The 15,835-nt window shown below is 49.2% G+C and overlaps 3 protein-coding genes across 3 annotated transcripts; 1 reads left to right on the forward strand and 2 right to left on the reverse strand.

The window, feature by feature from the left end:
• Positions 1 to 8,250: 8,250 nt before the first annotated feature.
• MYCGRDRAFT_107958 (uncharacterized protein) lies at positions 8,251 to 9,896 on the reverse strand (the record flags this gene model as incomplete). Its single annotated transcript, XM_003855609.1, has 2 exons — positions 8,251 to 8,284; positions 8,406 to 9,896. 2 exons carry the CDS (start codon positions 9,776 to 9,778, stop codon positions 8,251 to 8,253), a joined length of 1,407 nt encoding a protein of 468 aa, XP_003855657.1.
• Positions 9,897 to 10,347: 451 nt separating this feature from the next.
• MYCGRDRAFT_107959 (uncharacterized protein) lies at positions 10,348 to 12,845 on the forward strand (the record flags this gene model as incomplete). The annotated part of the gene is made up of 2 exons (XM_003854806.1): positions 10,348 to 12,700; positions 12,756 to 12,845. 2 exons carry the CDS (start codon positions 10,382 to 10,384, stop codon positions 12,843 to 12,845), a joined length of 2,409 nt encoding a protein of 802 aa, XP_003854854.1.
• Positions 12,846 to 13,119: 274 nt separating this feature from the next.
• On the reverse strand, positions 13,120 to 14,947 carry MYCGRDRAFT_90594 (uncharacterized protein; the record flags this gene model as incomplete). The annotated part of the gene is made up of 4 exons (XM_003855608.1): positions 13,120 to 14,029; positions 14,122 to 14,226; positions 14,331 to 14,361; positions 14,872 to 14,947. 4 exons carry the CDS (start codon positions 14,945 to 14,947, stop codon positions 13,120 to 13,122), a joined length of 1,122 nt encoding a protein of 373 aa, XP_003855656.1.
• Positions 14,948 to 15,835: the final 888 nt, after the last annotated feature.

A 15,835-nucleotide genomic window follows, 5' to 3' on the forward strand; every position in this document is an offset into this window, starting at 1 on the left:
TATTTGCTAGTTCGATTAAGTTGTATATGCCGTTCTAGCTTATTTTGGACTAGTATGCTAACAGTTAGCGCCTTAGGGAGCTTAGAAATAGCGTTCGCGGCCCGGAGGGTCTTACTTTGCACTAGGGTACCCGCGAGTAGGACACGACGGGTTAAAAGGTTAAGAAGCGGGACAGGTCGGCCGCTACTTATATAGAGAAGGCTGTAAGTGTACCGTTCTAGCGCATTTTAGGCTATGCTAACGCTAGGATGTAGGAGCAGGCTACTGCCGGGACCCCGAGGGCTAAGAGAAGCCGCCTAATTAATCCAAAGGGCGCTATTACGGTCTAGTCGTTAACAGACAAGCTTAACAAGTACAAGACTGCCTTGCATTATAACAGCAAGGCCCTAGAGAGGTTTAATTCGTACGCTAGGGGTATAGGAAAGACTAACAGGGAGGCGTTAAAGGCTTTAGTAAGTACTACGGCCGCTTAGGAGCGTAGAGAGGACGCTTCGGACAAGGATAGCGATAATTAAGCCGGTTTAGTCTAGTTAGCTCTAGCAGTGTGCAGGGTATAATAGATAACGCCATTACGCAGAGTAATAGGGCCCTTTTAAGTTATAATAGCGCAGAATAGCTTAACGTAGACTAGAATAGTCTAGAATAGAAAGCCTTAACGCCTAAATAAAATCCCTAGAATTATTAAAAATGTTAAAGTCTAATATTATAAAGCAAAAAAGGATTAAAAAATTAACTAAGGGGGTTAGCGTTTTTTCTGGAATTTACCGCGCGCAGTTGGTCCTTTCTAGCCTATTCTGCGCCGGTAGGCCCGCATTGCTGCTGGGCTAATGTTAACTGCTGCTTCCTAGGAGTTCTCGGACTAGTCGTAGTCTTTCTACTTAATAAGGTACTCCCGATTATTCAGTTCGTCTACACGTTCGGCCAGAATAGCCTCGACTTCGTATTTATTGTCCTCTCCTACGTCGTATCGCATCATCCTGTCCTGTTTGCGACTAAACTAGTCCGGGATAGATAGTTCTAGCAGAGAAACATAGAAGGTTAGGTAGATCTTTAGTAAGTCTAGTAGATCGAGCGTATATGCGACGCGGTTAATAACCGCTTTTACCTTGTAAGGTCTAATGTATTTGTAATCGAGCTTCGCCGAAGGTCTTAGTAACCTAATGTTGCGTGTATTAAGGTAGACTTCGTCTCCGACGTTAAAGGAGATGTCCTTCCTGTGCTCGTTCGCCTACTTAGCTATTTGCTTCTTTGTTTTAGCCAGTCTGACCCGCAGTTTCTTCTAGTTAGAGATAACGCGGTCCGCAAGTTATGCGGCGAACGGGGCTTCTCGTCTATTCTGGCGTAGTCTGGGCTAGTAGCACCGCTAAGGGTCCTGTATCGTATATGCCTAGAATAGCGTAACCCCTGTTGCGGAGTGTACGCTATTATTATACGAGAATTCCGCAGTAGAGAGTAGGGAGGCCTAGTTGTCCTGTTTATAGTTGCAGTATGTGCGAAGATACTGCTCTAGCGTCTGGTTTTAGCGCTCTGTTTGCCCGTCTGTTTAAGGGTAGAACGCTGTGCTTAGTTTTCGGCGTATGCTAAGGCAGAAACAGAACGTGCTCTAGAACTTTAAGGTTAGGATAGGCCCTTAATCCGACGTAATCGTAGCTAGTGCGCTATAGAGTCGTACGACTTCCTTTATAAACACCTCTGCGAGCTCTGCTGCGGTAATCGTCTTCTTGCATAGCGCATAATAGACTATTTTGGTACATCTGTCTACAATTACTAGGATTAAGTCGTAAGCCTGGCCTAGAAGTATGCTAGGTAGTAGGTCCGTTATAAAGTCTAGCGTTATATCCTCCTATAGTGTAAGCGATAGTAGCTCTGCGTGTAGTAATCCGTAAGGTTTGTGCCGCCGTAGCTTTGCCCTGCTGCACGCTTAACACGTTCGTATGTAGTTCTTAACGTATTTCCTTATTTTAGGCTAGTAGAAACTCCTTTGTAGAAGTTCGAGCGTTCGAGAGAAGCCGAAGTGCCCTGCTATAGGGTCGTCGTAGCATTCCTAAAGCAGTTAGAGTCTTATGCTTCCTTTAGGTACGTAGGCCTTGCCGTTTATATACGCGACTCTATCCTCGTTAGTCTATCGATCTGCCTAGAAAGCAGGTTCCGCTTAGTCCTTCTCCTCGTTAATCCTGTTAAAGGTCGGATCTTTTAAGAGGGCGCGTTTTAGGCGCGTTTTTAGGTCTAGGGCGTCCTTTACTGCCCCTACGTGCCTTACTAGTCTATTATAGTCTAGATACGGTTAGAATGCTGTCTAGAGGAGCCGCAAGCTTGCAGACGACTCTTCGTCTGTAGCCTACCGTCTAGAGTAGTCCTTATCCGTAAGGTTAGGCCTTCTGCTTAGTGCATCCGCCGCCCTATTAGCCTTGCTAGGTCTGTAAATAGTCCTAAAGTCGATCTGCGATAACTACTCGGCCTATCTAACCTGCCGCCTAGATAAGGTCTTAGTCGTTATAAGAGTTTGTAGGTTTGCATAATCCGTTAGTAGTTCGACCTAGTATCGAGCCCCCTCTAGGTATTATCTAAAGTGCTTAAAGGAGTCTACGACTGCTAATAGCTTAGCGTCTTCCGTAACGTAGTTCCGTTCTGCTGCGATTATCTTTCGTAAGAAGTATAATATAGGGAACTACTGCGTCTTGCCGTAGTCTTCATATAGTTAGCTTAGGATGCCCGAGATTGCCTCGCCTAAGGCGTTAGTTTCTACCCTACAGGGTAGTTCTAGGTTAAAATAGCGTAGGATAGGAGCTTCTGAGAATCTTTTCCGCAATTTATTAAAGGAAAGTATAGCTTGCTCGTCGAGCTCTAAGTATGCTCGTTCCTTCTTGCGTTAGTTTGCTGCCTTTTTCCCCTCCGTGTAGTGGTTAAGTGCCGCAGCGAGGCGTAAGAAACCCTTAATAAAGCGCCTATAGTAGTTCGCGAAGCCGATAAAGACCCTAATGTTATGTATTAACCGGGGAAGTAGCTACTCCTAGACCGATCTAACCTGTTCTAGGTCGATCTCTAGCCTATTATATGTAATAACGTACCCGAGGTAGTTAACGCGGTCCTTATAGAAATCGTACTTAGACAGGTTAGCGTACAACTTATGTTTCCGGAGGCGCTCTAGCACCTCCCGGACGTAGCCCTCGTGCTCCTTTACCGTTTTAGAGTATATAAGGATGTCGTCGAGGTAAACAACATAGAACACGTCGATTAGCCCTACTAATACGCTGTTAATAAAGTTTTAGAACACCGCAGGGGCATTGCAGAGCCCGAAGGGCATTACGGTGTATTCGAAATAGCCGTATCTGGTCTAGAAGGCTGTTTTCCACTTGTCGCCTTCCCGGATACGGACACAGTAGTACGCATAGCGGAGGTCTATCTTCGTAAAGTACCTAGCGCCGGCTAGCTAGTCTATTAACTCGGAAATTAAGGGAAGACCCCCCTTGTTCTTTACCGTAACCGCATTTAGGCCGCGGTAGTCGATATAGAGGCAGAGTGTGTTGTCCTTTTTCCTCGCGAAGAGGATTAGTGCGCCCGCCGAGGACGTCGAGCGGCGAATAAAGCTACTCTTTAGATGTTTAGGGAGCTGCTTGCGCATTGCATCTATCTCTGCCTCCGACAGAGCGTATATAGGGCTAAATAGGACCCTTGCTCCCTTAACTAGGTCGATCCTAAGATCGTGCGGTCTATGCGGTGCTAACTTGCTAGCTAACTCCTCCGAAAAGACGTCGGAGAAGTTAGAGTACGCCGTTAGGATACTATTCTAGTCTAGTTCGAGTCTATCCTCGACCTCTTAGATCGATATAATATAAAGAGCTGCCTCGACTTTACTAAGATACTCCCGGTAGAACCTGTCCGGGGATACTACCGCTATCGCTTAACGCTTTTAAGGTTTCTGCCTCTAGAAGACCTTCTTTAGAGCGAAGTTAACACCCGGGTTGTACTTCTTAAGCTAGGGCATGCCGAGTACGACTTCGAAACCGTAAATACGTCCTACCTTAAACGTGTCTACGCACCCCTGCGTCTTGCTAGAGGTGTCTACAGCCTTATAGGAGTTTCTCGTTTCTCTAAAGACCTGTAGGCTCTAGCTATTTAGAGTTAGGTACTTTGTCTAGGTAGATAGCTTAGAAACCGTCTACCCTATTTCCTTTGCTAGTATAGAATCGTAGAAGTTGTCCTAGGCGCTGCTATTAATTAGGCCCCGGACCTTTCTAGACTCCCCTAGGCCGTTTAGCGTTAACTCGACGCTAATTAGGCGCCCTTGCTAGGCGCGGCGCTTTCCTAGCTTAGCCGAGCGCCGCTAATCCTTATTATAGAGGACTTAGCCTACCTAAGCAATAGCGTCTACTTAGGGGGCGTCTCTTTCCCCGAATCCTTCTATAGGTGCTAGTTAGTGCAGTCGCGGCGGATATGCCCGACCTGTTAGTATCCGTAGCACGTAGCCTTAGAGGGGGCCTTCGGGTTCTGTTCGCTATCGCTAGTCCTTGCCTTCTTACCGTCCGGAGCAGCAGAGCTGTCGCTAGGGCGCTTCTTCGCCTACTTAGCGGACCTTTTAGTAGCCTGCCTCTTACGAGCCTCCTGTTTAGAGCCCTTATTAGTACAGTAGGCCTTTTTAGCCCTTTCCTCGGCGTCTACTAGGTTTAGTAGGGCAGTAGGGTAGTTCGAGAGGCGGTTGCGAAGGATCTATAGAAGGGCGCTATAGAACCTAAGGATCTTCTTGTTATCGTCCCTTTTATCGAGCTCCTTCTAGAGTGTCTTTAGCTCCTCGAGGAGTTCTTCCGGCGTACGGTTACCTAGGGTAATCTTTTTTAGCTTCTCGTAGGCCTTCTCGCGCTGTTCGGTCTTTATGCCTATCGAGTTAAGCATAACCTCCTTTATTATAGACTAGGTTAGCTTAGACTAGTTGTTAAGGCCGTCGACGTAGTGTTCCTAGTAGTCTTGCTAGAGCTTTCCTATATAGTCGGCAGCAAAGTCGACCTTGCGGTCTTTGCGTTCGGCGAATCCTTTGTGTTATCTAAAGGCTCTTTCGAGGGCTCGGACCTAGTTGTCGTAGCTCGCACACGACTTGCCCTTAAAGACTAGTAGCTCCTTTAACTTAGGGAGGTTATCCCTCGTTTTAGTATGCTAGTTAGGTTCGGAGAAGAGGTAGCGGAGGGTAGCCGTCCTTAGGTTCCTTTCTAGCGTAGGATAGTCTAGTTCGGTATAGAGTTCCTTAATCTTCTACTAAAGGGTTAAGAACTCGAAGGTAGCGCAGGCGACTTCGTTATTATGCTCCCGGGTAGCCCTTTCTTCCGCGGTCTCTCCCGAGCTAGGCTAGTTAAGAAGGTTAACGTCCTATAGCTAACTAGTAGGCGTAGCCGATAGCTTAGTAGAGGAAGCGCTCGCCTACTGTCGGGCGGAGGTATTAGGAAGGGAATCGTCCTAACGACGGGTAACCTTTAGAGCTATGTCAGTAGTTTTTAGTATAGTTGTACGGTTGTTTTTAATCGAATCGAATATTAGAAGCACCTTAAGAGGGAATGTAGGCTTATACCGAAAACAAATAGTTGTAGAATGTAACGAGTCGATTCGATAAGGAAGGGAATAGACAAGAGCGTCCCTCGAGGCTATGTACCCGCCCTTTATGTTACTAAATACATCCCTCCGCCTAGACTAGGTACCGGTCGCAGTCTAACGTCCGCTCGGGGGCTATCGTACGCCTATAAGGTTCGTCCCTCTACAGGATGTCCTAGTCTAGGCTAGATAAGATAGCACCGGTAATCTGTAGTGCTAGGATGGTCTAGGTTGGGACAGGTGGGGGGCGTTATCGTGAGGGTGTCCTCACAACTAGACTAGATCCGGACGGCCGAACAGACTGCACCTTCACGCGGTGGCCGTCGTAAGTACCTTCCTTAGAAGGGAAACTAAGACAGTCTGGAAGAAACCTCCTCGAAAACCTCTCGAATCCGCCCGAAATCCTTCTTGAAATCCGCCTCGAAACTTCTCGAAATCCGCCTCGAAATACGAGCTACAACAGAACAACAGCACGATTCGAACGAATAGCCCTCTACGCTACGAACGAGAAGAAGAAAGAAGCAGTCTACTCTACCCTATACGCGTACCTCCTCGAAATCCGAATCGAAATCGCATGTCCCTTCTCTAGAGACTTCGTCGCCTTCGAAAGGAAGCATATATACACTTTAAAGAGCTGGAACTCGGTAGAATCTATAACTCTGCGATTAACCTGCGTTGTCGTAGATAGAACTGCTACTACGATACTACAAAGGCATATTAAGGACAAGAGAAGGCAGCGAGTTAGACAGCTGCTTCTGCATCTCTTTCGAATTCGTAGCGTGCGTACGTGCGAAGCGGAAGGATCCGCTAAAAATTCTGCAAAAAGCTTAGCGCGAAAATTCTGCAGCCTTAGGCCGCAGCAACACTCGTTTAATTTCCTTTGTCTCGCATTTGTTTAAAGTCCTTTAGCATTGCCTTAGGCACGGGGTTTCCCCTAAGGTTAAAGAATACCGAAGAATTTAATTGTAAATAGATCTACTGCCTTGCCCTTAGGGCAAGGCCGTCCTACATAGTCTTGGACTCCGAAAGGACGTAAATGGAACAAACAAACAAACAACAAACAATAGACTAGATCCGGACAGGATTTCTAAGGCAAAGAAGGGCGGTAAAGGAGTAAAAGCACTATTCGCGCGGTTAAACATCGGTATAGAGAGATACACCTTCCCTAGCAATTACGCTACTTAAAATCTCTTTAATAACCTAGTAACCGTCTTTAAAAGCACCTATACCTACGAAAGCTTAAACTTATAAACTTACTATAATAATAACAACAACAACTAATACTACTAACTATGCCTTTAATTAAAGAGGAACGACGACAACGCCGCGAGCTAGAGCTCGAAGCGGAAAATACGAGACTAGAAGCCGAACTACGCGCGAGGACGATATTATAGCTCGTAGCGGAGGTAGTAAGGCCTAAAAATTAAGACGCTATAATCTAGGTAAGACGACAAGTTAAAGGTTTTCCTTACCTCGATCTTAATCTAGACCTTCTATACTATAAGCGAGTAGCTAAAATCGCTATTAGAACCTTTAATTTACTTAAACCGGAAATCCTTACTAATAACCTACCGATGCTAAACTACTACCCTATAACGAACGTACTCTACTAGAGGGATAGAGTTTAAGACATAGCTATCGTACTCGAATAATCGACATCGCTAAAGGACCTATTTAGTAATTACCTTAGACGACTATAGATCTTGTTAACTCCTAAAGTTCGAACATACTTTAATACGAGATATAACGCGGAGTTCGTCTAATAGAATAGGATATGTTTCCTATAGGTAAACTATCTTTTAGTAGCTATTATTAAGGCGAGAATACCTCTAGAGGTGTACTACTTTATCGGAGAGAATCTACTAGCCTACGATCTAGTCGCTAGTCTACTCGGAGTAAAGGATCTAGAGGCCCGAGGCAATTTATAGCGCTAGAACGTATAACGAGTACTTCTAGTAATAATAATTTAAGTTAGAGCTCGGGAGATAGCTTAAAGGGAGTATAGCGACACTAGCGAGACGGCAATTAACCTAGTAATATAACAAGTTCGACGAGAAGTAGCGGAGGAGGAAGAGCGATTAAAGAATTAGGAAGAACGACTAAGGAATTAGGAATAAGGACTACGCTAACGCTATATTAAGCGAGTAGCTATACTCTTTTTCCCTTAAAGTTAACCGAGGTTTTTAACGAGGCAGTAGGATATTAGGCGTTATAGTGTTAGTGTTATTTAATTACGACCGACTGTCGGTTAAGGGGGAGTGTTGTAATGTAGGTCTATACATAGGTTATAGTTATAGGTAACCGATGTCGGTCTACTAGCACATAAGTCACTTAAGAGGTAGATAGATCCTTTTTATTAATCTAATGGCTCATAATCTTCAACATGCTTGAACCAAACGACAGATACTGGATTTAGTGGCGGCGGATCAATGTTCAAGCTGGTGAATGTCGATCACTGTTGGTGAGGTTGTCGGCCCGGCGTCGGTGTTTGAAGTTCATGTCATCGGCTTTTGACCGGCCATTATTGGTCTGGCGAAGCACTTTTGCAACCATTGAAGGCATAAATCTTTCTGAAGGAAAGAGCAAGCGTGACAATTGAAGTAAGACAGGGGCCATGCAGGACATGCAGTCGTACAGTCCATACAGGACATGCTAAAGAGCCGTACGTTTAAGTTACAAGACATGTTGGATAGGCGTGCAGGTCATGCTAAATGGGCGTACAGGTAGCTCTCGCTGTCCTGCTAGAGGCATATGATGAGCGGCACGAACATGCTGCACGATATGTACTCGGACAGCGTCTATCGTCTATCATGTACTAGACAACTCACCTCCTCCAATACCTCCTATACACAATCGCAGCGAGTACAACCAGCACACTCGCCCTCCCGACCAGTGCCACCGCAATCGCTTTCCGAACAATATCGTAGTACCTACCGCGGTCAGCGATGTCCGGTAATACGAGCCGCGCAAGAGGTTCGACAAACCCTTCTAGCATTGTTGAAACAGCAGCTTTGTTGCCCGGCAAGCCTCCCGCACTCAGACCGGTGCCTATTCCAGCAAATCCTGCTTCATCCGGTCGGTCGACTATTACGGTCGAGGAGTTGAGATCGATGACACTTTCTGATGCGCCCCCAAACGATGGTCGACTCTCGCGGAATTCGGCGCCGGATTGCAGTTCGGCTCGCTTGCGATTCTTGAAGCGGTATGTCATGAGCCAGATTGTGAAGCGGACATCGAGAGGTGTGAAGGTCGGGTATGTCCATAGATTGAGGGCATCGTGGGGAGGGACGAGGTCGAGGAAGTCTGAGATGACACCCAAGGTGAGACCCCAGAGTAGAAGAGGGCCTTCTTTTCGTGGTGGTGGATATTGATTGAAGATGTCTGCTCTCCAAATTTGACTGGCTACGTTCTTCAGCTTCTCCACGCGGGTCAGCTGTGCGTGGCGGTTATCCTGGAGTGGATTGTCGGCTGGTGTTTCTACACTGTGGAGGCTTTCTGTCGGTTCTAATGCGATGGCGGCGAAGATCATCTTGCCTAGGATTGTGCTTAGCATCCACTTCTTCGCTCCGGTTTCCTGGTTGGCAATGCGAGAGGACACGTCTTCGTAGGCAATGGTCCGTTGTTGGGGTGAGAGCAAGCTTCGAAGCGGTACCCAATGTGTGGAAGCAACCTCGGAAGGTTGCAATTTCAATGGTGGCAGCTCATGTGTCGTGACAATGAAAACGTATGGGCAGAGCACCAGAAGTGGTTTCTTTCCCCAATGAGTCGTCACCAATCGTTGAGGGAGGTTACCACATGGTATTGCGTATTTGTCCAAGTCTACTCCCACTTCCTCCCATGACTCTCTAACGGCAGCGAATTGGTCGTCCTTGTCTGTCGGATCTCTCTTCCCGCCTGGCAAAGCAATGTGTGATGTCCATCGATCTCCTTTTCGTGAAGCTCTCTTGATGAACAGCACCTCTGGCTCGCCATGCCTCACCCACTCTTGGTCAAAGTATGTATCTACGTCTCGTGGCTTGTCCTGTTGTGCTTCGGGCCAGTGTGAATATGATGGGTTGACGCGTAGAATCAAGGCCACTGAAGCTCGCTTCTTCAGTCCTTCAGGATTCGGCAGTTCGGGATACGGCGACGCAGTGAGATTGCTGAGTATGGTCCGAAGGTGCGGTATAAGGTTGCGTTGCTGCTCTTGCCCGCCTGCCATGGCGTCTGGCTGCGTATGAGCTCGCTCAATAAGGGAGAGGAGAAGCGGAAGCGCATGAAGCTGGAAAAGACTTCACACAATCCCAGAACCCTACGACGGGCTAGAATGGATGAAGGGAGGCTCGCGAAAACACCTCGCCGTCAGTGGTCAGTGGTCTGTATGGAAGTGATCCAAAGTCTGAGATACGGCTGAGGGCGGCGATATGAACGGCTCGCTACCGATACGAGCACTCTGCGACGAGCAGGTCAACGAAAGTCTTCTACGATCCGAGATAGAGGTTTAGATGGCCTGAACGACGGCAATAATCACAAGCTCTTAGGACATGTCGCGAGCACTGAATCAATCGTATCAATGGAAAATCATTGTCGTAGTTGGGAAGTCGGTCGTGATATATTCTCTGTCAATGTGAAAGAAGCACGTTTGTCGGCTAGACTGCCGATTGGATCCTTGACCTTGGAGGGGCCGGCTTTACGACCAGATTGTTGCTCGATGCTGCTCCGGGCTGTTCCCTGCGACTCGCTCGTCCACCTTGGGACCTTCAAACTTTTCGACCTCATGTTGCTCTCGGCCTGCTCCTTCACATAATCCTTCACAGTCCTCACGATGCGTTTCGGCAAGACCCTGGAGCTGAATCGCTACAAGCCGTGGTACGACAAGTACATCGACTACACCAAGCTCAAGAAGCTCCTCCGAGACGACGATTCTGCCCCGAGCTCACCGACGACTGCGACCCCAACTCGTGGCGACGAGTGGACCGACGAGGATGAGGGAAAATTCGTGGACGAGCTGGTGAATGTGCAGCTCGAGAAAGTGCACGAATTCCATCGCGACACCTATGAGAAACTCCGAGAGCGTACTGCTAAATGCGAGGGCAAGCTGGACGCAATTGCTACGTCAGGAAAGGAGGCAGAGCAGGGTGACAATGGGCAGAAGAGCAATGGCAATGGCAAGAAACCAATGCCTAGCGAGGCAGAGCAGAAGAAGATCCTGACTGAGGTTATCGCCGAGCTCGACCAGATCTCCAAGGAGACCAACGAGCTGGAGAAATACAGTCGCATCAACTATGCCGGTTTCCTCAAGGCCGCAAAAAAGCACGACCGGAAGCGTGGAGGAGCATACCGACTTAGACCGTTGTTGCAAGTCCGACTCGCCGCTCTGCCCTTCAACAAGGAGGACTACGGCCCTCTGCTGTACCGATTGAGTGCCATGTACAGCTTCGCACGTCAACATATAGATGGGGATGCCAAGTCCGACAAGGCGAGTGAGCACCAGGAGAATCAGGAGGAGTACGTCAGCTACAAATTCTGGGTACATCCGGAGAACCTGCTCGAGGTCAAGACGATGATCCTCCGTCGACTGCCAGTCCTGGTGTACAACCCGCAAACAGCAAAGGTCGCAGAGGGAAACACTCCTGATCCTTCTATTACCAGCATCTACTTCGACAGTCCTGCATTCGAGCTATATTCAAACAAAGTGGAAAAGAATGTCGGCTCTTCTTTGAGACTCAGATGGTACGGCAAGCTCAACAATAGACCGGAGATCTTTGTCGAGAAGAAGACTGTCGGCGAGGACAACACAAGTAGTGAGGCCCGCTTCACGACCAAGGACAAGAACGTGCAGAAATTCATCAACCACGAATATCACATGGAGAAGCAGATCAAGAAGTTGGAGGAGCGCGCAGGAGCGGAGAGCAAAGAGGCCCAGTCAATGCGTAGGTCTGTGGAAGAGATCCAAGACTTCATCAAGCAATACGACTTGCAACCTGTCCTTCGGGCGAACTACACTCGCACTGCTTTCCAGATTCCCGGCGACAACCGCGTTCGCATCAGTCTCGACACTGATCTCGCTTTCATTCGCGAAGACGCTCTTGACAGCGATCGACCTTGCAGAGACCCGGATACTTGGCATCGTAGGGACATCGATAACAATGAGCTTGAGTACCCATTCACATCCATTCGGAAAGGAGAGATTACAAGATTCCCGTTCGCTCTGCTCGAAGTCAAAATCCGAAACGCGCAAGGCAAGAAGTCTGCGGAGTGGATCGATGATCTGATGAGCAGTCATCTGGTCAGCGAGGCACCACGATTCAGCAAATACGTTCACGGCGTGGCTCAGCTGTTCGAAGACAACGTCAACACCTTCCCCTTTTGGCTCAGTCAAATGGAGGTCGACATCCGCAAGGATCCACAGCAAGCGTTCGAGGACGAGAAAGCGAAGAAACAAAAAGAGCAAGACGACGAGACCGCGGTCGGCTCGTTCATCAAGTCAAAGAGTCTCGGCGGCTCCCATCGCCGTAAATCCGGCATCATCTCCCCTATGGGCTCTCCAAACAACAACTTCTCCACCTCTGGCAAACGCGCCTCCATGGTCCCCTCATCCGACTTCACCAACGTCGCCACCGCAAATCCCACGGAACGAAACGAAATTGCCGAAGAACCCGACGACGACGAAACCGGCACGCAAACTCACAACACCGCCCGCAACCCCCCTTCTGGTCTTAAGTCCCTCTTCCCCGCTTTCAGCACGAGTAAATATGCTATGTCCAGACGGCGAGTCCAGCTTCCGCCGGGCGTCGTGGAGCCCAAAGCCTGGATCAAAGACGCAGGTCCTGTGAAAGTCGAAGCGAAAGTCTGGCTTGCGAATCAACGCACTTTTATTAAATGGCAGCATGTCTCCATCTTGCTCGCCTCCCTCTCCCTCGGATTGTTCAACGCGGCGGGCAAGGACAATGTCGTCGGCAAGGTGTTGGGCATCGTGTACACGTGCATCGCGCTGTTTGCTGCTGCGTGGGGATATGGCACGTATATGTGGCGGATGAACTTGATTCAGACGAGGAGTGGGAAGGACTTTGACTCGGTGGCCGGGCCGGTCATCGTTTGTGTGAGCTTGATTGCGGCGTTGATTCTGAACTTCATATTCAAGGTAAGCTTCGGAAGGCTGTGTGTTTGTGGAGAGAGTTGAGCTAATGATTGCACAGTACAATGCTGTGATGAAGGAGCAGGAAGGACTTGGTGCGCAGCAAGGATTTTTCAGTCAGAGCGAGTATTTGTCGTCGTCGACGTTTTGAGACTTAGGGAAGTATGTGTAGAGAGCAAAGGCTCGATGCGAAGGCATGTATTATAGGCAGGCACGTCAGCAGCACGATGTAATTATGACAAGACCTGAAAATGTAGACGTCACGCAATGTTCCTAAGTTGCAGTTCTGTCCACTCTATCCGTCCGGAGTGCCGAATCACCTTCGCATGCTGTGTGTTGTGTTTCGACGTCTAATCTGCATCCAACTTCATCTCCTCGTGCACAGTCTTTTGAGCTGCGCACTGTCCGGGCTTGCGCACAACCTTTCACTCGTCCTCGTCCGACGAAGACATGTTCTCCGGATCGGAGTCACTGTCTTCACCCATGCTCTCATCGCCATCTTCCACCTCGTCCTCTTCTGCGCCAGCCGTGGTGTCGAGTCCAAGTAGTGCACCCAATCCGGTACCCTTTCCCACCTTACTCGCCTCCATCTTCTTGGCCATTTCCTCATTTGCGCGCCGAGTAGCGGCGGCGCGATCCTCACCCTCTTCGTCATCGTCATCCGCCTCATCTTCAGGAATCTCTTCATACAGAGCTGCGACTCGCTCACGTGCGACTCTGAGGTTCATCAGTCCGACGACGCAGGCCTTGTAGATCTCGAGCATGCCCCTCCTGTCATCAAAGGCCCTCATGAATGTGCCCTCTAGTTTTGCCCTCACTGCGTACGGGTCACCGAGGTCGCCTGCCATGTACTCGACGCGCACATCACTGTTCTGGATGAATCCGATCCACTGTCCAAACTCCTTTGTCTTGTACTCGTCGCCGTCGAAGTCGAGGATGGCGATGATTTTGGGTTCCGTCGACTCCGCAAGCCGCTGCTGTTGCGCTGTCGTTAGTCCGTTCTTGATGAAGTCTTGGAGGTGTCTGAAATTGAGGTTCTTGATGTAGGCGATCATTTTCGTCGGCTTCTTCGAAGAAGTTGCGCACCTCAAGATCTCATCGTAGAACAATGCGTTCGTCTCGTGACTGGCTCTGGCGACATTCAAAGTGTCCGATGCAACGGGAACGAGCCATTGCCCGAACCTAGGAGTCTTGCGTCTGCCGTTGTCGAACTCTTTCTTGATGTGATAGGCTCGGACCTGCTTGAGAAGCGCTCCGAACACGAGCCCGTACATCTCGTTTGGAAATGGCTGAAAGCCTCCAATCGCCATAGTCGAAGACATGTTGTTGTTATGACTGTTGCAAGCTAATCAGTCGATGTGCAGGAAACCCGAGGTGCCAACGACTCGGGCAGCAGTCGGAAAAGCGGAAGGAGTGGAGATACTTACAGGTCGAGTTGCGATGAGTCGAGAGTGTTGGAGAGATGCGGCGCTGGAACGCCAACTGATGAATTTTCGAGGGCACCAAACGCAGTCAATCTTGCAAACGCAGAACTTGGCGTTCGATCACATGCAAAAGCTTCCCAGTAACTTTCATGCTAGCGCGCTTTTACCGCTAGCCGAACGGATCGTGAAGCTCTAACGACTTTAGCACATACCTCATTTTGCGCAGCGTAGCGCGCTTCGTTCCTGCATGATAGGATATAGGTATGATGTATTCTCGACTGGTAGTGCTGACGATGCTTTCTGTGCAGGCGGGAGCAAGTTGTGGTCTCCTGTATGGACTCACGTCACTTTTGAGAAACTCTCTCCTTTCTCTGACATGCGTGGCTTTTCGCGGCAGCGGACTTCAACGAACATCTCTCCCTCACGAGTACTGATTGTGTGCACGAGCACCCTCCGTCCTGCTGTTATACGACCTTGGAATTAGGTCGCAAATGTGAGCGTGGTGCATCGTTGAGTTGTGTTCGGCGATGGCTCGTGAGATATCATTGAAATAAGATTTTGAATTTGTCTTTTGCTTGTTGAAAAATGAACGACTGTATGAACTGACCTGCCATTCTGCCAATATCTGGCACTCAAAATGCTTCCAGCGAATAGCATTCGTTGCAACACATGGAAAACAAACGAAAGCTCCAAGTGGCTCGAATGCCCGCAAACAATGAGCTGGGCTCCGAGACTGATTTCGGATAAACGTACCCAGGCTATGGCCCTCCCGTATCCGTATACGCTGCAATGGGGCGAGGAAAAACCATGTTGCCAGCGCCTCGTACATGAAGAAGGGGCGCTCCTGCACGCGGCGTATTGCGACGTGGAGGTCTCCGCGAAGTATATTTCGACCCTGGCGTTCCAAGCTGCCTTAAGCACCACATGCCCTGGCATGACATACATTGCAACACTTCGACGTTGTGGGGCTGAGTGTTGCTCGTATCGCCGCCACATCTACATGCCCTGTGACTGTTGCTTGGCTCCTTGTTCCGCGCCCTGATGGTTGCCCGGGATGCACGGCATAGCGTACCGTCTGGAGCGCGACTAACACGCTGTAGCCACAAGTCGTTTCTATCCCTTCGAGCAACAAGATCGTCCAGGATTGAGTCGTAACAGGAGTCAACCCCGATCGCGGTGTTCCCAACGCAATTCCGTGGTCTCAGCCCACCGGCCCCACCGGTTGCTGGTGGAAGGGTGGGTTGGGCAGCGTTCCGCCCTGGCAGTGTCGGTGGCTGCATAGTCGGCCCAGGCCATCCGATTGCTTTAATGCAGAGGCATTGATTCCACGGGTAATTCCAACGGGCTTGCTCCGTTTGTGGAACAAAGCCTGGGGCGGCAGCGGCAGTGTTGATGAGGACGTCAAATTTCTCTTGTTCAATTTTTTCACTAGAAGCAACATATATCAGTAAATTACGTTGCAGTCTCGGCTGTCTTGAGCATGATCCTACCAAGTCCTGCATAGCCTCGTCCAGAATTGGTGAAAAAGGATGTCGGGAAAGCCCCTTGCAACCTGCCCGAGAGGTGGCCATCCCTGCGTGACAATGCCTCCTGCTACAGCGGCCGCTCCGGTAGGTTTTCCTGGTGGTCCGAACTCTGTTGCTGTCAAGTAGGTGTCTCTGGCGTGCTGCCCGTTCATGGTGCGATCATAGCAGTGGCCGCAAATTGTATGATTGTT

This window comes from Zymoseptoria tritici, chromosome 2, assembly GCF_000219625.1.
Source record: "Zymoseptoria tritici IPO323 chromosome 2, whole genome shotgun sequence".
NCBI lineage: Eukaryota > Fungi > Ascomycota > Dothideomycetes > Mycosphaerellales > Mycosphaerellaceae > Zymoseptoria > Zymoseptoria tritici.